This window comes from Musca autumnalis, unplaced genomic scaffold, assembly GCF_047663935.1.
Source record: "Musca autumnalis isolate F117 unplaced genomic scaffold, ASM4766393v1 scaffold_4, whole genome shotgun sequence".
Classification (NCBI taxonomy): domain Eukaryota; kingdom Metazoa; phylum Arthropoda; class Insecta; order Diptera; family Muscidae; genus Musca; species Musca autumnalis.
The window spans coordinates 1,243,088-1,266,963 of NW_027411977.1; the positions used below are offsets into that span (position 1 = coordinate 1,243,088).

The following is a 23,876-nucleotide window of genomic DNA, read 5'->3' on the forward strand; positions in this document are numbered from 1 at the left end:
TTGGTAGTCAATATAAAATATCCTTGCAATTGCTACAATAATTTGTCTGAAATAAAATGAATAGACAAATTTATATATACAAACAAAATGTGTTTGTTGTAATGATTAGGCTCAGTTATTGCAGCATGTCGCGTGTCTAGTTTTCGTATCAAAGATGATTTTCCTACATACCAAACTTTTCATTCATAACTATGATTATTATATGGACGTTGTTGGTTGTTTACCAATTTCTTGGCGGTAATGTTAAACAACGATCGTCGTCTGACTGGCAATATGAAAACAAAACATCAACACACACACAACTGCAATCCATGCGACTCTTATACAATTTATAACGTGAATGAGAATAAGAGCTGGAGAGACGACGCAAACCGAAATCATATCAGTTGAAATCAAAAATAATAAAACATCGTTCAGTTCCTATAGTTACCACCTTTAACAATTGGTGATCATATGTATAAGAGAGTTAACAAAATATCGTTCGCTCTTTGCATGAATCTACATACATATGTATGTACTTACAGACATTCGGGGAGAACACAATAGTACGTATGATTAACATTATTGTGGTTCTCCCCATCACCTGTGTTCGTTTTGGTAACTCAAACATACACCTACACATACTCACACCAATGCCTGTTTGCTATGGATATCTTTCATTAAGGCAAGGAGTACGGCTGAGGGAGCAAAATACCAACTATGGAATAGTGGTAAACTAACAGAAGAGCCTCAAACAAAACAAACCATCCATTCAGCCATCGGGCCGACCAGACCATCCACACTGGAATCAACAACGTGCCCAGAGACTCTTTTAACACAAGACGACAACAAAGAGCAGCAACAAACATCGTTAGTGGTAGTGGTGGCGATGGTATGTTTGGTACAATATACCTCTAAGCTGAACCTTGCTTATCCAGCCATTCAGTCTGAACTCGGTTACCGTCAATGAAAGAAAGAAACACGGTGTTTGCGCGCACTCATACGAATACGAATCCAACAGAACACTCAGCTAGCACAAATGGTAAACATTGTCAAAGCAAAGTCAAAAGATATGTACGTAAATGCCAAATACAACAACACAAGCACAAACTGGGAGTAGTGCGTAAGTGTTTCAGCTCCGGCAAATGGTCTAACAAACAAAAATAACAGACGGTTCGCGGAATGTGCGGAATCTAGCAGATTGTGAATTTCTTAATCATTGTGTTTGATTTTGTAAAAATTCAGTGATAATGAGAATCCTAAATAAAATCAATACAGTGTGTGTTAATCTTGGTTTTTGAGATTGATTAATTACTTCAGCGAACGAAGAACTGTCACTTGGAGAAAATGTCAATAAAGAAAACTCGAAAACTTGATGTGAACGAAAAGTGGAATTAAAATACATTGCAAATTTAAAAGTGCCGTCGCTAAAACAAGCCAATGCGGAGCATATTGTTGCAGTAAGAGCGAAGAAAAAAATAGGCAAAATAACAGAAGCAATGTAATGTTACAATTTAAAAAATACAAGAAAGTGCCTTAATATTTTGATACCATAACATTTTGATAAGAGAAATATCCATTCACAAAGCTGTTAACAATTTCCATACGAAGTGCCCTTTTATCCTCATTCAATTGAAATAAAACAACTAAACGCATTGATTTTAATGTAAATTCAATTTTCCTCGCAAGTGCCATTATTGAATTATTTAGATTTTTTGTAACATAAAAAGAAAGAAAAAAAATATATATATATATTTTTTTGAAAATAAAGTGAAACAAGTGATTTGTCCAGCATAGAGTCGAGGAAGAGAGTTAATGCTTACAATAATAAACAAAACTTCTTATTTTTGAATAAGATTCACCAATTCCTCAAAATCGTCATCCGAGTGAGAAATATTCGCTTAAATGCATACGGATATCTTGATTGGCGATCAATTTGCAGCTTCAACAAATTACTGGGTAATGCAGGTGAGTTTCGTGATATCCATTTTTTGAAGGTCCTTTGATGATATTCCAGGAATGTGAAGAAACGTGGAAGTGTACAATGTGTTTATATGGAGTAATGGTTATTCACGGTCTACCTTTTAGTGTGATTCTGTAATGTTTGCTGTTGCTGGTGTAGATAATTGGCGATATTTATCTCGTTGGCTAATTACAGAATCGCCCTAAAGAACATTTGTTGTTATTTTTTTCATGTTTTATTTTGTATTTATGGAATGCTTTGTCATTAATTATTGATTATTTTTATTTAAAACATATTGTACCGACGGATTATGGGTATATGCGAAAAAATCGGAAAATATAACATAGTCGAAGGTCACACTTGAGTGGTTTCATTGAAACTTTTAGGGATTCTTAAATCGAGTTCCCCACTACAGCAACTTCATGATTTTACTCTGGTATGGAAATCGACCTAGGAACCCTGGATTTCATGAAATTGTTTCAATGAAACCATCTAGTGTGACCAAGGACATACAATATACCAAACAAATTTTGGAAATTTTGTGTATATCGTCCTGTACCTTTAATACCCGAAGACGTAACTCCAAAAAATCTAAATTCGTTTCTTGATTGAATCTGATACATAAAACTAAAATACATGCTTTTGCAAATGTTCAAGCTTCCAAGCTTAGAAATAATGATCCTAAAGTTAAATACTCGCCCATTATAATATTGATATTCTATAAAACAGTTTTTCATTTCTCCTGTAAACTTATGGTTTTGTTAGTTGTGTCTTTGGGCATTTATGGTGATTGAAAAAAGTTTGCCTTGGCTAGTTGATCAGACCTTCTTGTTTACCAGAGCTTGGAATGGAAGAGTAAATGATGAGAATCGATACTCCAGCAAACGACCAATGATTGTGTGTGGACTGTAATGATTTTTTATGCTAGTAATTATTTCTCATAGCAAATGAGAAATAATTCAAAATAAAGAGAGAAGGGAGGTAAACCAAAAGTTAGAATTTTTTCTAATAACGTTACAAAACGTAAAGGTTTATTTGCATATGATGACAAGAAATGAGGAGAGATCCTTACCGGCCAATATGTTTTAACCAAGTGAATTCATTTATAACATGTTGATCTTACAAATCTAAGAAAAATTACTTTCGTTGAGTGGCCGAATTTTAACGAGAGTAATCAATGACAAGTTATTTCATTTCAGGTACTTAATCTAGATACATTAGCATACAATTCACAATAGTTAAAGTTGGCAATTCAATTGTTAATTCATGAATTCTTTTAGTTATATTTAAAATTAGCGATTATACATTTAATAAATGGCAAATTCTTAGAGAATTTGGCCAGTGATGATAATTTTTTTGTCCAATCATTCCAATTAGAATTTATAATAATTCATTTAATTGTACCCTATACACTTTGGTATGATCGAAAATGTTTGAACCAAATACATCATAGGCAATTTGGAGCCTATTGAGCCATATATGTACGTCCGTCGCACAGAGGTGAAACATAGGTCAAAAGTTGCTCATAACTCATAATCCGAAAATTGCATTTTTTTGCAAAATGTATCGATAGTCTGCAACCTGACTCTTTTCTCCATTCGCTATTACCATCCGCAACTTTCTAAGGTTAAACAATCCAACGCAGTAGTCGATTGAACTCGGCCATAATGAAAGCAAAAAAGTACATATTCTAATACTAAGAAGTTAGGTGAACATTAAATTACAACATCTCCTTAATATATCAGTGTCGACATACCCAAAAAAAATATTTGTTTGTATCCGGAAATAACGAAATTCTGGGCAAAACTCGTAAAAGCCGATTTTGAGCTATATCTCAAGAACAAGAGCTGATGGAGAAAAACCGCGACCGGATTTGAAAATAACTCGCCGATTTCATTTGGAAACAACAACAACTTCGGTTGAAACATTCAACTTTTTCAATTTTGTTGAGCAATGTTATTATCAGCGTTATGATGAGTTAACTATGAAATGGGCTTAAACATATATGTACGCATATTGGAATATCTTCACAAAAAGGGTTTGAACAAACCTTGACTTAGGAAAAAACATTGGGATAAAATCAATATTTTTTGTGTTATTTAAAAAATACGTATATGTATATGTAAGCAATATCTACATCTGAACCGATTTGATCTAAATCCTATCGAAACAAACTTAGCAAAAACGTAGGATACATTTTATCAAATATATTCGTGATCTGAGGTATATTGTGGCTTTTGTGGAACTTTAACAAAATATGGAATTAAAATGTGTATATTGGGACTTAATAAAAATCTGAACTGATTTGGACCAAGTTAGGTATACTTTGACATCGGCTAAGTTTGGACGCATTATTTAACTTTCCGCTTCTTTCAAATGTATATAGCGCTTTTTGTGTATGATTTATCTTAACTCGGATGCCGGTATATATGGGCGCTGATTCTAAATCTGGACCACTATTTTCTGTAGAGTCAGTCTTTAGACCGAAAATATGATTTGTGCCAATTTTTACGTCAATCGGACTACAAATGAGTTCGTTAGGAGTTTTAATCAACTTTTAACATACATTTCCCCTCTGTGCGTCGGTCTGACTGTTTAGTTAAGTTTTTATATTGCTTAAGGGTTATGAGAATTAGAAATTAGCTGAGATATGGGGTTAGAAAGAAAAAATTTAGTATGATTTGTACATAACATCGGAGTTTTAAACATGGTTTTCTCGAAATGACATTTTTGATAGTGTTGCACACTGTAGCTTGAAAACTCATGACCCGATCTGTTTATGGGATTATTATATACATAAAAGGCTAGTCCTTAGGCGAGAGACTTTTTCAATAAAAAACATTTGTCGGGTTTATGGCGGAAAAACTACACATTTGCTGATCGGTTTATTCGTTTTCGAGATACAGAGAGCACCGTAAACTCCTTTTTTAAAAAAAGTGTTTCGTTGGCAGCCCATTTTCAGAACAATTTTCAATATTTTAAAAAAAAATCCGAAAGTAGCCCAAGGAGTGACCTTTTAAAAAATCTTTCAAATAAGTTTTGTAGAATTCTTGTAAGAAATTCATGAAAAATGCCTTTTTGTGTTCTATAAGTAGACATAACCCCTTAATATGTTTCTAAAGGTATGCCAATATCGAAGATAGCCCAGTCAAAATAGACATTGAAATAGCAAAAATTCCCACAAAGCTGAATTTTAGTGGAGAGCTAGGGTTTGCCATTAGAAGCAACGTCCTAAAAGTCCCCATCGATCCCATGTGTGCAAAAAAGTTATTCGGGGTCAAAGGTTTTCGGGGTTTTTTAGGTTTTCGAATTTACAGCCTGTTTCTGTATGTCGAAAGAAGAATGTGTGCGAATGAAACACGCCCAATCTTTAGTTTTCGAAATAATTTTACCTTTGCCTTGGCTTCAACACAAAAAAAAATTGAAAAACACACAAGAGTTTGGACGTGTTTCATTCGCACACATTCTTCTTTCGACATACAGAAACTGGCTGTTATTTTTTTGAAAAAGGTTAAAAATTTACTAAAGTAGATATTGTAGACAAATGTGGTCTTTATAATTTTTTACTAGAACGGACCATTCTGGAGATATAGCTATTCTAAAACACACATAATTTTTATGCACATATAAGGGAATATTCACATATTCAGACGAACCGGCTAAAATAACCGAAGCCTGTCCCCCAAAAAATATATGTTTCCTTGAAGAGCGAAATAATACCTACCGTAAAAAATCCATATTAGAGTCATTTTATGCAAAAATAACCCATTTACCCCACATGAGTAATCGAAAGCCCAACGGAAACGGCCCCAAACGAAAACACTCCGAGTTTTTTGAATTTTTGTTGCACAGATTAGGGACCCGGTTCTGCTGAACCGTTTGCTGCAGAGTGGATATCGTTTGAAAGCTTATGGAATTACCTAACACACAGTGTGGTTATTTTAACCGGTTCGCCTCATAATGTACTTACGCGGCTAATTTTTAATGGTGGCTAATGGTAAGTCTTCTTTAAAAAGTCCTCTTTTTGAGAAAAATAAAAACGCTGAATAAAGCTTCCAAAAATGACCTTTGACCCCGAATAACTTTTTTACACACATGGGATCGATTGGGACTTTTAGGACGTTGATTCTAATGGTAAACACTAGCTCTCCACCAAAATTCATCTTTGTGGGAATTTTAGCTGTTTCCCCCTTATATGCATGTCTTTTTTGGCTGGGCTACAAAAGGCCTTTCGGGGAACGTTTTCAAATTTGTACCCTAGGTAGTACAGTGTCGTGACAACGATAACAGTGATATCTTTCTTTTCGAGGGAAATAAGAATTTCTGTACAACTCAAAATAAATACAAAAATGTACATATTTATATGAAAAAAATTAGTCCCCAGTTGTTTTGTATTCAAAAAACACTGATATGCATTAATACTTCAAAATATATTATATAAATGAAGTACGCCAAGTTATTCTAGAAGAATTAACAAAGTCTATTTTAATTTCATAAATATAATCTGATTTTTTATTTTTTGTCATTCCCGTGCGCCAATGTGTTTATTAATTCTAAGTCATTTTGAAGTCTGTAGTAAATTATTTTATATTTTATAAAAAATTTTAAGATTTGCACATTTTAATCCAAGAATAGTCTAGATGGAAACTTGACTTGGATTTAAATGTGCAAGTCTTAACATTTTTTTATAAAATATAAAATAATTTAATACAGACTTAAAAAATTAACCTAACTATACCATCAATTTGGAAATTATAATATAAACAACTGAAAAAATACTCACCGCGGGAATGAAGAAATTTCAGGAACTTGCACAAAAAACGCTAAACACTGCAACAGTTCTCAAACAACTGACTACATTTTTCACTTCTGTCGATTATCTTTAAAACTAACGGAAATTGTAGTTATATTGACAGATTACATGTAAAAAAAACCGGTTAAAGAATTTTTTAATAAAAGAAAGAAAAAAAGAATTGGCAAAAAAAGGGTATTTTCTAACCACGGTATTGACAAAAGGAACACGGGAATGACATTTTCAATATAAACTTGTGATTATTAAAATTATTAAACATACCAGCAAATATAACATGGCACTCTCAAAAAATTGTTAGAAATACAGAGGAAAACATCATCATCAGATATCATGCCCGTGGTTTTTAAAAAAATCTTTAAAAACCGTAAATATACAGGGCCCACTGCTAATTAATGCATAAAATAGTCTTATACGACAGTATAAGCCGAAAAATGTTTTTTTAAAGCCATTTTCGCACTTTGCCGTTTTAGACCAAAACAAGTCATTTCACAATATTCACCCATATACGAGGGTTGAACGATAACTATCTGGCCTAACACCGCCAATATTTATTATCAAAAACGATTTTATTGTTTTCTGAAGTAGTCTCCAGCATGATTTATAAACTTTTTCGTGCGCTCAAACCTATTGGCGAAGCACTTTTTCCACTTCGATTGAGACACCTCCAAAACATGGTTTTTGAACGCTTTTACAGCATCTTCAGGCAACAAAAATCGTTGATCACGCCTTTTTGGATGTGCTGGAATCAAATGAAGTCGTTGGATCCCCAGTCAGGTTTGAATCGATGTGTGAGAGCCCACATTGTCATGATGTAGAAGTCAGGCAAACAAATTATAGTGCACCACTCAGAATTAATTGGCAAAAAAAGGGTATTTTCTAACCACGGTATTGACAAAAGGAACACGGGAATGACATTTTCAATATAAACTTGTGATTATTAAAATTATTAAACATACCAGCAAATATAACATGGCACTCTCAAAAAATTGTTAGAAATACAGAGGAAAACATCATCATCAGATATCATGCCCGTGGTTTTTAAAAAAATCTTTAAAAACCGTAAATATACAGGGCCCACTGCTAATTAATGCATAAAATAGTCTTATACGACAGTATAAGCCGAAAAATGTTTTTTTAAAGCCATTTTCGCACTTTGCCGTTTTAGACCAAAACAAGTCATTTCACAATATTCACCCATATACGAGGGTTGAACGATAACTATCTGGCCTAACACCGCCAATATTTATTATCAAAAACGATTTTATTGTTTTCTGAAGTAGTCTCCAGCATGATTTATAAACTTTTTCGTGCGCTCAAACCTATTGGCGAAGCACTTTTTCCACTTCGATTGAGACACCTCCAAAACATGGTTTTTGAACGCTTTTACAGCATCTTCAGGCAACAAAAATCGTTGATCACGCCTTTTTGGATGTGCTGGAATCAAATGAAGTCGTTGGATCCCCAGTCAGGTTTGAATCGATGTGTGAGAGCCCACATTGTCATGATGTAGAAGTCAGGCAAACAAATTATAGTGCACCACTCAGAATTAACCGTCCTATATGTCCCAATACGTATAGTCGCCACACGGTCACTTCTTCTGAAGAAACAGGCAACCTTTTGCTTCGAAATACGTCTTAGATGACCAACTTTCGTCTGATTTGGCTCGCTTTCGAAGACCCAAACGGCCGATTCCTACTTTGTTTCAGGCCCCTAAGCATAGATCCTAGTTTCGTTGTGTGTGACGATCTTATAAACGTCGTTTGAAGCACCGCGGTCGATTTTATGCTCAATTTCTGTGAATCATTTCACAGGAGCCTTTTTTTAAGCGATTGTCTAATTTTGCTGGATCTAACGAAAAAAATCCTTTTTCGCGCCAGGTGTTTATGCAATATCAGATGTTAGTTGGTGGAAGAAATCTCACGGTATTTAACATGGCGACCGATTTGGACGACCCTCACGACCTTCGTGTTTTGGCGAGTGCCGACCACGGTTGAATTCATTAAACCAGTTTTTCATAATGCTACAGTATGGTCCTATATCGACATACAACGATTTGTTTTGACCGATACACTCTTGCGATGATTATCAACGTCAAAAGTTGTGAAAAATTATTGGACGAAAATGTTCACAAGTAAATTCCATTTTTTTGCAAATTGACTTTTTCATGTCACTGTAAACAACACACAACATGGTCGTACGACAAACTGTCCTGAGTAAGGCTAGGCAAAAACCGTCAAACTATTCAAAAATGTTTCAAATGGCGCCTGGCAATACGCGGTGTAGCCTAGGCCAGGTAGTTTACGTGCCGCCCTCGTATGTTTTTGTTATTGGTCACAATTTAAAGCGCAATATACACACATTTAGGAGGTTTTGATATTTAATTATCACTATAAACCTCAATCGGAAGACTAGAAATATATATGAAAAATCAAACTTATAACAAAATATTACATGTAATAACAGGCGTATGAGTTTTAAGTATAAACGAGAATTATTTAAAGGTGGAACAAAATCTTCGTTTTACAACCGGGGGTACATGGCACATTTGCCAATATACTCGTCGATAATTTCAATACGAAGATAATGAAATCGCCAAACAATAAACAGAATATGAATATAACATTAATAAGGAGATTATAAACCATGTTTTTTATGACAGTGTGCAAACAAGCGAAACATAAAATCGATAAAAGCTAAAAAATTCCACAATTCTTGAGTGTGTGATTCACGGGCAAATTCTTTCTGATAACCATAACAAAGAATAGGTTTTTAATTTTAATTGTTATTGTATTTTAATAAAAACAAAACAAAACAAAAGAATACCGCCAATATCAGCCATGAAATGCGAAGAAAATAATCACTCGTTTTCGTGCTATTAAAAATACTTTAAGTCGAGCATACAAAATCGAAAGTTGAACATTTTCATCTGTAACAGCACTATTTTTCACTTTTGTGTTTTTTGAAAAAATCAAAAAAATGTGTTTTTTTAGGAAAAAGAAGTAAGTGTTTCTACCTAGAAAAAAGTCATTACAAATTGTCCTACTAACCCATTATTTTAACAACGGCTGATGAGGGTGTTTTTTGGTGCCCGATAAATGAAAAAACTGTAGTTTTAGCCCGGTTTAGATGAGGCCATAAAATCCGAACTGGACCTGACAGGACAAAACCCTACTAGGGTTTTTGTATATTAAGAGGGGAACTAAAAAATGGCCTAATAAAGAAAACGGGAATATTTACAATCAAAAAGTAGTTTTATTGTATTCCTAAGTAATCTCCAGCATGATTTATACACTTTTTCATGCGCTCAAACCAATTGTTGAAACACTTTTTCCACTCCGATTGAGACACATCAAAAACATTTTTCAACGCTTCTGGCGATTGCTACTATTTTCCGGGCTCGAACGCATAGTTCCATGATTTTTCACCTGGACCCATCTTATGAACGTCTTTCGAAGCACCGCGATCGTATTATGTATTTCGAAATTTCTTGCACCGATCAACACGGGATCCAATGAGAAAAACCCCTTTTTGCCGCCAGGTGTTCATGGGAATAAATAAATAAAATGGCGATCTTGCATTATCCGTTCACGTACGGCTTAATTTTGTCTGACACAACGGCTGTTTTTGGACGACCCTTACGTGTGTCGGCGAGCGAGTGTCGGCCACGATTGAATTCTCTAAACCAGCTATTGGATGATCCTTTATCGACATCCAAATATTTTATTTAATCGATGCACTCTTGCCGTGATTATACACGAAGAAAATTGTGAAAAATTATCGGACGACATTTTTCACAAGTAAATTCCGTTTTTAGCAAAGTTAATTTTTTAAGTCCCTGTAAACAACACAAGACATGGTCGTCAAACTGTCCTGAGCCCTGTGTGTTGCCTAGGCCAGAAACCTTTTTAGTTTCCCTCGTGTAGGACCTATAGTAAATTTTTGTGGCGAACAAATTTGCAAGAGTTTTTGATCTGATACGATCGCATTTTATAGAAAATTTTAATGATTTTTGGAAAAGGGACCAAAAAGACCCTGCCAGCACAAGTGTTACGTTACATAACATGAAATCAGCGACACAAAAAACATAAGCATTCAAAGTTTGGTCAAAATCCATTCATTTTTAGATTTTTGGTCAATGTAAACTTAATATTAGCTGGATTAAACATTTAACTGTAATGCTTGGTTTACAATCGACATAGCTTCGTGATTTCGCCCGAAATCAAGCATAATTTACCATGATTTTACATACAAAAATGAAATCATCTCATTTCGTGATTTCAGCGAAATCAACATCGAAATCACAGTACTCATGATGTACAACCCTGTTTTTGCCTAAAAAAGTGCTAAAAGTTGCAACTCTTTTCAAAAAAAAAAATATAATTTTTCATTGTGTTCCTGTACTTTTTCGTGGTAAAATTAGCAAATGAGCGAAATGTTAAAAAATACAAAATCAATGTACAAGGCAATCAGATCAAGGCAAATATGCTGCTAGTTTCTACTCGGCCAAATTTGTATAGCAGAAAATTGTATTCTGCTCCAGTACGGGAACGCGTTTCTGGCACAAAACGGGACAAAAATTGTCCAAGTAGTACTAGTTTGCAGGTTCTGGAACACAATTTTATGCCTGTTCCAGAACCTGAAAGAATCTACAAAATATCACTGTGACACAAAATGAAACTCAAAGTTTGGGGGGTGGAAAATTTCTTTTGGATATGAAAGTCCATGATGAGTATACTAAGAACCCAAAAGTAAATTTTCGCCATAGGTCAAGTTTCTGAGATATTGCGCGATGAAGTTTTTGATTTTTCCCTATAATACTTGTTAAAATAGATCCATATCTCTGTTTGGCGTTGTTGTAGCTTCGTATTGAGGTGACATGTCTTCAGTGAAATCGATTGGCGAATCTCTTTGTAGAACATTTCATTCATCTAACTCAATGCCTTTCATGTCCTTTTCGTCCTTTATTTCTTGAACCGTAGTGAAAGTACCACAAGATGAGATTCTTCAGTACCCAAATATTCTACAAAAAAGATTTTAGGTACGTTTCTCTTTGACAACTAAACGATTTTGTCCCGTTTTCATTGTCATTTTTGACATTTATTCGGACTTCGTTCAAAATTAAACCATGTTTGGTTTTTCTGTATATTCGATATTGATTATTTATTGGTATGTAGACATAACAATTGGTTATTGCTTATGTAAACATCTGGGGTGCTTCTGATATATTTACCACAAAAAGCTCTTGTAATGATGAACACGTTAATAACAAATTTTCTTGGAGGATAGATCCGGTTATCACAATTTTTGAATCGGATATTCCGACATTAAAACGGATTTTTGAACCGGTTTTAAGTAACCGATTAAACTTATATGTATACCGTTAAAAAGCTTATTGAGTTGTCATTAAAATTAAATTAATTCGTTTCTGAAAACTTTGTTAGTTTAAGTTCTAGAACAAAACTTGACTTATGGCGAAAATTTCCTTTTGGGTTTTTAGTATACTCATCAAGGGCTTTCATATCCAAAAGCAATTTTCCACCCTCCCAAAAATGCTGTTACACCGTGTATACTACGACAACATATGTACACAATTTTACGACGAATTTCGAAATAAAGCAGTAAAATTCTATATTGTATATATGGTAACATGGGGCGCCTTCGCCACGTTTTTGTTCAAAATGTTCTCATACCGACACCGTTAAAGTTTTTTCAAATATTATTTTTGGTACAAATATTAGCATATCTTGACTACAAGTTTTGATATATAAATGATTATAATATTGTTTTTAAAATATTATTTTTGAGAATTTACAAATTGTGTAAAAAGTGGCGAAGCCTCCCCACCCACGGGGCAGCTTCGCCATCGATATTGAACATTCTCCAACGGACTCTAAAACTGTAATTTACCATACTTCTTCCTTAAATATCAACATTATGCAAAAAAGGAACACGTTTTCTATTGAATAATCAAAAATGATTTTAAAATTCACAAAAATTAACCGATTCTAGTGGTTAATTGAAGTAGGTGCCTTGAATTTAGGTAACAAAATCATAATATAACTAAAACAAGATACGTTTAGGATAATATTTGATTTTAACTTCATATTATTGTGTGGTATATCTATGGTATAACGTATTTAAGTTAAACATGACAAATTTCTAACATTAACCCACCGCGCCACTATCATGGCGTAGGCGCCCCACCCCTTACATATTTCATAATATTAATATATTGACATTTGCAAATGCTTTTTGCATGCGAATTATTGGGATTTATATTCTTCAGTAGTTGTCTTCTAACGGTATAAAATGTGTTTTTGATATCACAAAAGGTAAAGAAGATATCACAAAAAATACCTACCATAATTATTTTTCCCAATACCCTGAAAACACAAAACCGCGTGGGTCCGCTATCATACCTATGACACAACTGCCAACTTTTGGGAGATGATAGATCTTCATTAAACTCACAATTTTGCTTTTAACGGATTTTTTCTAGCACTTGTATTTTGCGAGGAAATCGGCGATGGCGTAGCCGCCCCAGTGGCGAAGGCGCCCCATGTTACCATATTAATCGACAAATTAAATTCGCAAAAACTTGTTTTGAAAATTCATGTTCGATCAGCTGCAAATATACATCTACCTTGATTATTGTGATATGTTTGAGATCAACAAAAAAGTGTAAACAACGGGGTGTATTTCAGGATGCCGTGAAATCATGTGGGTTTCGGAGAATAAGTATAAATCAGCTATAAAATATTGAACCAATTTCGGTAGTTAAAATTAAAAAAATCAAAGCTGACAGAACTTCCATCGAGTACTCTTAGCTTTTAGAATTATATTTATTAGCAATGATATCTTCTCTTCCGGTATAATACATGTAACGTTTTCCAACGAGCGATTCATGTGAAAAAGGCACAAGGTAAACCTTTTTATGACCTACTAATTGAGTTATAATCATATCGTAGCTATTAACAGCATTTCCAAGAAGTTCTTCTAATAAAACACATGTACCGGAATTCTTTTTACATCAAACAGGGCAGAGAGATAGAAGGCGTGGGAACTACATGTTCTCTATCAATTATGAAGAAAGTATTTGCCATTCGAGTACACTGGAAAAAGCTTATCTATTTCACCAAAACAACGACAACAACAACATACTGCTTTCAAAAGTGTCCATTTGTTCGACATCATAATTTGGAAAACTTGGGTTTCGTTGAGAGACGTCAATAGTCATATTGCGGTTGTTGTTGTTGTGGTACATGTAATTGTTATTTGTCGAACATTGTTGACATATCATTAACTTCCTTTTTGTGGCAGAATTACGGCAATATGTCCGTTCGTCTGTCCATGCGGCGAACCGAATAAACATCTTCTCCAATGAATGAATGAATCGGTTGTCAAGGTGCAAATACGGTGCGAGCCGAAAAGACCGCAAGTAGTTCCTAGTATCATTGGCACATTTGTCTACCTAGAAGTGCCCCATCGTCATGTGTCATGACAAACGGACACATAGACTTGAAGTCTACCAATGTTATTTTGTGAACCAGTTGAGGCAGAAGAGTTCTTTCGTTAAATGACATCGACGACGAGTGTGAATGGTGATATTTTTGAAGTTAAGCGACACTTGTCAAATATTTACACAATTTAGGCTTAATTAGTCCATAAACAATATTGAAATAAGTTTATGTGGAATACAATGTTTGCTCTATCACGTAGTGGGCTAACTAAGGCACTTCATACAGAATTCTACGACTTATCATTCCGGGAAACCCCAGCCAAGAATTTGTTTAACAAAAAAAATTGATTTGTCAAGAGTATGGGCAAATTTCCAAATGTTTTAGTAATGTCCTAGGTGTCGATTTTTTGGCCAATATTTAGTTATTAATATTTTCTGTATGATAACCTCAATTACGGTTGGGCTCTCTTCATTTTAATACACTTATTTCTAAGGAAGAAGTTGTAAATGTTTTTATGACAACTTGTTTTCATTTTCAAAAGATAACAGTAACAGGAAGTGATTTATTGGTACTGGGTCGCACAAAAGCGTGTATGCATTTAAAATGTGTTAATAGGTTGAGTACCCAGATATGTGTGTAACTACATACATATGTACGTATGTAAACAAAATAACCGATTTAAATTTAAACAAATGTCGGCTGTATTTCAGTAAAGGATTACCGATGACGATGATTTCAATTATAAAGTGTATTATTAATAATAAATGCAAATAAACATCATTATCGTAGAATACGACAAGTGTGAATTGAAACAACACCAAACAATAACATTTGTTGTTGGCCCACACTGAGATTGTTGCTGGAAACTGATTAAAAAAAAACGAAAAATAAATGTGAATATCAACAGAATTTTAACATTTATTTAAAAACTTCACAAGCACACGTCAATCTCAAACAGAGAGTGAGATTCAATTGCACATCGATTCTGATACCAAAACATACAAACACGCACGCAGCAATTGTTGTTGTAAAAAAATCAGCCTCAATTGGAAGTGAGAGTTTTTTACTTAGACGGGCAAGGTGTTTTAGGGTAATGCCAGAACAGCGAAAGCGAAAATCCCCAAAGTCTCAACAAAGAAAAAAAAAACAACAACAAGATGTTGGCAAGAGAACCATGGCGTTGAAAACCCTTTTCATAAATACCGCATTTATCGAAGAAAATAAAAGAACAATAAAAAAGTAAAAAAGAAGCAAATAAAAATCTAAAAGAAGATTGGTATAATCAGTTGGGAAATTTATTAACAGAGTTAAATTATTCAACGGATTTACACATTTTCAGTTTTTAGAGTCTTCAGCATTAGAGGACTAATTGCAAGTTGTTCAATATGTAATTTCAGTTTCAATTAGAGTATAACGAATCGTGTTGTAAAATAAAAATCCATTTCTTTAAACAAAGTTTTCTCTTTCGTCCCCAGCAGCTACGTTTTAGCAGTTCGGTTGTATGCTTTATCCGAATAGTCCTTTCCAAACCTCACCAACCAACCCCCTATTTCACAATGAATATTTATTTGATCATGGTGAATATCACCGTTGTTGCCCATCAAAAAGTGCAAAGTGATAACAGCATTTACAAGTCGTTTGCAACAATTTGTTCCCTTGCCATCCTCCTTAGTCTTCTGAGGCTATTTCAGGTTTTAAGTTTTTTTTTTTGGATCGTTTGATATTGATTCACTTGATAATTTTTTTCTGCTGCCTTTATGAGAGTCCGTACCACACACACTCCATGATTTGTTTGTTAATGATGCCCTTGTTGTTGCTCGTGGTACTTTTGATTTAATACCTTGATTTATTATGATGTTGAATTTGTTGTTGTATGTGTAGATTCTCATTGCAATCACTTCAACATCATCGTCTTCAACTGACATCAATTAATTTATGATTTCTGTTTAAAATGTGTTAATTCTACAATTTAAGACATTAATAAGAGACAATGTCTGAACGACATAAAGACCCTTCAGCAGTACATATCAGTCTGAAATATAAATTCCCGTTGCCATATCGATAATAAGATCAAATCAAAATTTCATTACCATTTTATAAATATGAAAACGGTATTTCTTTTGTCGCAGTACTGTAGTGTTATTAAAGATAATTAGTCACTAATAGACGGTTGTTAATAACACTGAACCATAATAAATAGATTATTTATTGACTGATTGACTTATTGGAATGGCGCTTGTTTTGCTACAGACAACATTTCATATACATACATTATGTATGTATGTTTGTATGTACATATGTTTGTGTGACATTTCTTGTTTCAATTAATTTAAAATTATTTTTTAGAGTGTCCCTAAGCAAAAACTTCTCGGTAGCTGTATCCATTTGATTGTTCTTTGCTATAAAAGTGCGAGATATCATATGATATTGTTCTCGACTTAGTAATAATATATGGGTGTGTAAGATGTGATTTTCTGTTTTACGCCATTGTCAGTGACTGACAATAATCGCCTCAGTCAATTAATTGTAGGGCTTACATTATCTACGTCATTTGCATCTTATTTTACTAGACTTAAAATAAAATGGGCCGTTGGTGAGTCATTTTGTATCGGGGAGTATAAATAGCAAAGACATATTATAACGATTCTCGCTTCTGAATCGTCCTTAGAGCCCAAAGGAAGAGCGAATGGTAAATTTCTGTTACTTCCATTAGACTGGCTAAAACTCTTAAAAAAAGAAAAATCGGAAGTTATCGTACAATTGCGGATTGGCAAAATTTCCAGTTGAGCTATTATTACGTTGTGGAATTATTGAAAGATGAATGCTAGAACCGTTTCGTTATGGTGGTTATTCAGCTCACTGGGTTTATCAGTTACATTAAAACATACATTATAATGAAATTATATATAGCATATACTATAGGAAGTTGGAGAGAAAGCACATGTTTCAAAATGTTGTGCTTTGCAATTGATTAAATTAGTGAAAAAAAATTTATTAACTTGGACTACAAATTAGAATTTAGTAGATGAAATAGAGAATAAAGTTTGGGTGAAAATTATACTCGTTCTTACATTGATATCCTAGTTTTTGGAACACAAATTCCTGAAACTTTTTATGAAATAAGATCAATTTATCTTTCATTGATGGCAACATACAAGACTACAACAAAAAAACATTGTTCCACAACATCCCATACGGGACAAGGGAGACTTCTCTCATATTAATGAGTGCACCCCGATTCATATTAGCTCAATGATATGGGACCTACTGTTTATCGCCGAGTCCGAACGGCGTGCCTTAAAACACCACTTGTAGAGAAGTTTTTCAAGGCTGATATACTCAGGAAATGTCGCCAACATTACTGAGGGGTATTTTGCCACCGTTGAAAAATGTTTGATGTTCCCTGGCCGGGGAATCGAACCACTGACCTTCTGCGTGCAAGGCGGGTGTGCATACCATTGCACCACGGTGGCACCCAACATACAAGACTACCACAACTAAAATTGTTTGCAGTGTACCATAACCACACCAATTCCACGATATTTAGAAGATGGACATTATACAGCACATAAAATGAAACTATTTGTCTGTGTGAATGTCTACTTTTTACATTCAATGACTTGCTGAACTTTTTGGCAACAGATGAGAAGAAGAAGACTTATTTTTCGAATATTGAGAGACAAATTGGGATGAAAAAAATTTAACAAATTAATTATTCGACGTTGTTTACTCCAACAAATTAACACGACAAATGCGGAAACTTAATCGCCATATTTTGCTGTTTAGCTATAGGTATGTAAAGATACAGTTCAAGGTTTGTTCGACGTTCGGTACTGTTCATAACAAGCGTTTCTCCCAAAAACTTCCCATTTTGAAAGACCTTTGACCTCAGCTCCATATAGAATTATTTCCATTGAGAAACATATTTATAAATGATTTCCTAAGTACTCGTACAAAACTATTTTAATTGATGATGAATATAAATCGCAATTCTGTCAACATCCAGGTTATAGTTCTCTAAGTATAGAAATGGACTATTATATTAAAATGCGCACACTGTTAATTTCCATCCATGTAGACTTAATCTTTCTACTTTTTTTTGTTATGCTAAACATCGTTTTTATTTAGATTTTCTTTATGCTATTCTTGTTTTTATAAATGAATGGCGCGGACAACATTTAAACGTTTTTGTGTGTTTAATAGCCACTGTATTTAGACACAAAAGAGTATTCGGTTCGCATGATATGACATGGAGGCATTTGGAAACGATTCATTGACTTTTATACATGTTTCACTAATTTGCCTAATTAACATTAATGAAAATTACAAATAAAAAATCTTTACGTAAAAAATCACAAAGCGAAACCTAAAACACACACGTGCATATGTATGCATGTGTCCACTTTATCTATTCATTGAAAACTATTAACTTAAAATTTCTATTAAGATTAAATTGATGTTAATAGTTTGCAAGCTCAGTTTTTCATTATAGTTAAATTACAACTTTCCAATATGTTGGAGAAGAATGAAAATATTGGCATACATGTATGAGCATGATTGATGGCTGACCACCGAATGCCAACTCTTTCACTTACACATTAACCTGAAAGGATCATTTGTTGGGGTCAACGTCAATAATGGTGAACGGTACTCAGCGGTAGCTATTGCTTCCAGTGTCGTTTTTCCCCAGTCCTTTCGAAAGAGTATGACTCACAGTAGTGACCGGCTTTTTCTATTTTAAATCCACAATTTTGGGCTACTTTTTTGTCCATCATTAAAATGGAACAAACGAGTTTCCATTAAAGTTTCACTTGAACACATGCTGTAGAGTCCCAACAAATAAATGATTAATACTTTGGCGTGTCCAAGAATATGAAACAACATTTTTGTACAGTTTGGTCGTGTGTCGGTTGATATACTGGTTTTTTGCTAGTTTCATTTTTGGCACTGTGAGGTCAGAGTTCAAAAAGCGTATGCAATGAAAAATATTACTAAAAAAACAACGTTGTATGTACAAATATTTAATTGTAGCTTTCGTTTTTTCTAATATTGCAAATGTAATATTCTTTAGCTGTGAAAAAAACATATCACCCCAGTAAATATTATTGCCAGCTTTTGAAACTCTTATGGGAAAATCAAACAACAACAAAATACTTCTTTTTATCCATATCCTTTTGCCTGGGAAACTTATGACACCAAACGCACCCTCGCTATATCAAATAAATACCGTGTTTATTCAACCTCGTAAATATGTCCAACAACCCAAAGGGCTTCGTCTTCTTCTAATTCTTCGTTCACCACAAATATGATGTTTCCCCATCCATATATCGTTTCTGTCAATATCTATAAACGGAAGTAGGGTAAATTTATTGCTTGAGTGCTGTTTATTTCTTTTTCCCATTTCGCCAAACGATTTCCGATTAGAACATTAAATGCGGCTAAATGTTACACTCCATCTAGCTATCGGTGATCATTGTTCGTTTTAGTCGGGGGTATCTCTAGCCATGCATTGATGTCTAGCTGATCACTGAACCTTGAAATTATGCCATACGCACATGTTGAATTCGAATACATTCGAATACCCAACATTTACTCAATCGATAGTAGTGGAATCAGTTTATGTCGAAGGGTTTTAAGTTCAACACCCGTGTTACAGCAATTAACTTGGCCATTTCTCCCCCTCAGTGGAAGGCTATTACAGTTGTTTGTGTGCTCAACTTGAATTACACACCAATAACGTTGTCGTCTACCTTTCTGGTATTCGATAGAATGCAAATCAATTATAGTTGTTATTGTTGCAACTGAACAATTTATAGATTTTCCCGTTTTCCGTTTTGTATTTAGTGGACGACAGGATTTGCGGGCAATTAATTTGTTGCATTCATTGTTGTTCCAATGAAGTTGAATTCGAAGAGCAACAGTTTGTTTATAATGGGAAAGGGCGGGGGATTGCTTTACCAATAGATCGATTGTCATTATATTTATAAGAAATGAGGGAGAGTTAATATTGTAGGCAACTTGTCTGTTAATGATTTTTGTGTGCGGGTGTTTGTTTCAGTTTATGGACAACATCAATGTATTATTTATTGAAACAATTTTTAACACGAATGTTCGATAAACATTGAATATTGTACAATTAATGTCACTGACAAGTACAGTATGTATGGGAACTAAAGAAGAAAAATACAAACAAAACTATGTCTTATTTAATAAAATTTTTTTTTTTACAAAATTTAAATATTTCACTGAAACATTTCTCATTGGCTTATTAATCGCCTTAGGATGATCAAAAGAGCTCCATCGTAAAAGTAGGTCACTTCAGGAATACTAATCTTCAATTTGAAATCTTGTCAATAGGCATGATTTTTGGCGCCCCCAAACAAAACAACCTACTTTTCCTTCTTCAATTTGATATGGGTCGTTCCTAAAATGAAAACCATCAAGCTAATCAACTCAAGCCATATTTCCAAATTGTTTCACAGAAAAACATTGAGTAGCAGAATTAGGCATTCGTGATGAAGATTTCATCACCTACAAGAAGTCGTACCGACCATCAACTCCACCCGCCCTCCATCTGTGAACTAATGTACCAATTATAGCAACTCTGCTTTGATAACTACGTCATATCAAATTTAAAGAAAATGCCTCAATTATGAGGCAGCCTGACACACAATCACGTTTTGCTCTTTGACAAATTCTATGAAATCATATTCATATTGATTTTAATGATCGGAATTGAAGATAACCATCAACACACATCATCGTGTGTTTGTGTGAATGCAAGCGAGTTGGTCTAATTTCAATGGAAACCACTGAAACAACAAAAACAAAACGATGATCACGTGCTGTAGTTTTGATATTTTGATTTCAAAGAGCAAACGGATTTTGTTTAAAAAATTAAAAAAATTATTTTACCGCTACATACGACGTACCTAGCTGCGTACTTATCGGACGGACATGCCACCCAATGGATGGACATTGACTACATTGTTATTTCTGATGCCATAGAAGGCAAGCGGGCAGGCGGGCAGGCGAATACCTTGGTTGCTGTAGATGTGCATGATTTGGCCATTGTTTGTGTCATTGTTGCTTACCTGTCAATAATCCTAAGCTTTGGTAACCGCAACGAAAGTGTGAGTGATTGAATTTTATATAATTTGTGGCAGTTGCTCAAAAAAAGTCACTGTTCATTAATCTTTTTTTCTTCAGACTTTGATTCAGATTCTGTTGTTTCGCTCGTCTTTTGTTTGAAGTTTCCTCCACTTTTGATATTTGAATATTTTGACCTCCAACATTTCGTAGGGTACGTGCCAATATCGTATCGTTCAAGACGAAAGCAACAAAAACAACAAAACAAATTCAATCTTCATTTGGTATTGTGGCAGATCAAGTCAACGCCAATGCAAGCGTTTCATTTGCGCCAACATCGTAATTGAAGGATACCATATTCGATGATTTCTATTTTGAGGTTATTCAGGTTGATTAGTAGCTCAGCTGGCCCTGCCATCATTGTTATAATTCTATTCAACATTTTTGTGCAAATCATATGAAAAATTGGCATTTAATTGATTTGTATCCCACTGTGTTAAGGCACGCTAATTTCCTCATTCATATCGGTATCTGGTTTTTGTAGGGGGTAGTCTCCTATTTTTCTAAACTGTATTCAGTTCAAAGCGCCGTGTGTTCCAACAGTAACAACCAACTTTAAGCAAATTATGATCATTTTATTTCGATTATGCAATCAATTTCGCGGTTTGTGTCTTTTTGTCAAACATCAAAGATCGAATTCATCAGCATTCATGATGATTGGATCTCCCAGCTGACCTGATTTCTTTTTGTTTTACTAACGAATGAATCATTTTCCACACTTTGCTTAGCTTTGATAAAATTAAAAGTGTTTGAAGTGATTTTTACGCAAAACTAGCAAAAATGGAAGACAATAGTGGCAGAAATACATACATACATAACTTCTAAATTAAACAATATCGGTAAACGATTTTTTAGTAGTAATAAAGTTGCAAATTACAAATTTCATGGTTAATGTCAAAGATAACAAACGTTTGATTGGATTACAGAGTGTGTTGAATGTGATGCAATTTTATTTTCGGAGTTTTATAACCCCTGACATCTACAATAACAAAACTTGTATATACATCTTTGACATGGACATATAGTTGTTCCGTCCACACATTTCTTTTATTTAAGGGATCCGTTTTAAGATAAACTTTTGTTAAGGGGTCCGACTGAAAGTATTACGACCAATGAAACGTTTGTTCTAAGCCAACAAACATCTAAATATTTTGTTGAAGTGTATGTATGTATTTATGTACTAGGTATATGGTATGCGTTTGTGTGGGAATCAAAGATTTCCTTTGACAACAAAAAGCGGACTTACGTTGATACATTTCTGCAATGTTTCTGTACACAGCGGAATCGAAATATCCAATTCCTGCCATTTTGAGTGAATAAAAACTAAAACCAATAAAAACATTGGTTAGTATTGTGATATGGAAGCTTTAATTTGCTGTAATTGAATAGGTATTACTTTATACACAGTAACATACAGTTATGGATTTACTGGTGTTTTAAATTTATTGTCCCCCATTTGTCAGTGCTTAACGTTTTTTCGAACACTCATGCTGCAACGAAAGGACCAAATAGACGTACTTGTGGAACCCCAGTAGTAACGTACGGATGTTATTTTTATTGGGTCAAGGAGTCCCACCTCCCCCCAGAATTACAATTTTTCATATACTTTTTGAACAGTTTCCTTCAAAAAGTCATATTTGGTTTTATTGCACGAAATTAATTTCTGTGCACATTGTTTGTTTATGCAGTGATTGAAAATATTCGTAATATGATCCCAGGCGTAAACGTCGGTCCTCCCAAACACGATGCCAAGAATTGTATCAGGTCCTTTGAGCCTTTTCCCTGCCGTGTAGAACTTTCTGTTTCATATTAAGTTTTCAGTAGTTGAAGTTTAGGTCTACGTTTCGTTTGGCCGCCCCACCTTAGGCGCTCTGTAATCTGAATTGCAATCCACGTTTTCAATGTCCCCATTATCGTCTAAACTCACCAGTAATCAATTGAATCGTAGCAATTATATTTTTCGACACAACCGATTATTGGCACAATTGAGAACGAAGCGGAGTATTTGTTTATTTAATTTGTTAAAATGTTGTTTGCCCTTATTCCGCTATGTTTAAAATATTTATCACATTTCTGTATACTATTGCAGGAGGGGCTTCCCAAGAACTGTTGATAATATTTTGTTTTTGCAATTTTATCGCTGTTATTGCATTGGCCTGCTCGTCGTCTATTTCTAATACAACAGCTTGTTTGTTCGTATGTCGTTTTTGTTGTCATTATTCCATCTAGTCGCTGTTGGTGTTTCATGTATTCAAAAAGCTTTTTAGTTTTTATTTGTTGTTTTGTTTTACCACGGTTTGCTGTCTACTGTGTTTTGACGCTCTCATTACTTTAGCGTGTTGAATGTATGTGTGGGAAACTATACAATCACAACGTATGAACGCTTGAGTTCACATTGTCGTATGAATTGCTCCCCAATCAGACAACAGCGCCACTTCCACCCTCCGTGCGGCGCTATATCAACTCAAACGAAAAGTTTTGTTGTCGTTGTTCTGTGACGTGTTCTCTTATT

The 23,876-nt window shown here is 34.3% G+C and overlaps 1 protein-coding gene across 1 annotated transcript in view; it reads left to right on the plus strand.

Annotated features, from left to right (window-relative positions):
- The first annotated feature begins 854 nt into the window (after positions 1-854).
- Positions 855-23,876, plus strand: part of dar1 (dendritic arbor reduction 1) — an 81,841-nt gene continuing 58,819 nt past the window's right edge. Inside the window, exon 1 of the mRNA XM_073987313.1 lies at positions 855-1,947. Coding sequence (XP_073843414.1) covers positions 1,885-1,947 — 63 coding nt within the window. The 5' untranslated portion in view covers positions 855-1,884. The remainder of the gene's footprint in view (positions 1,948-23,876) is intronic.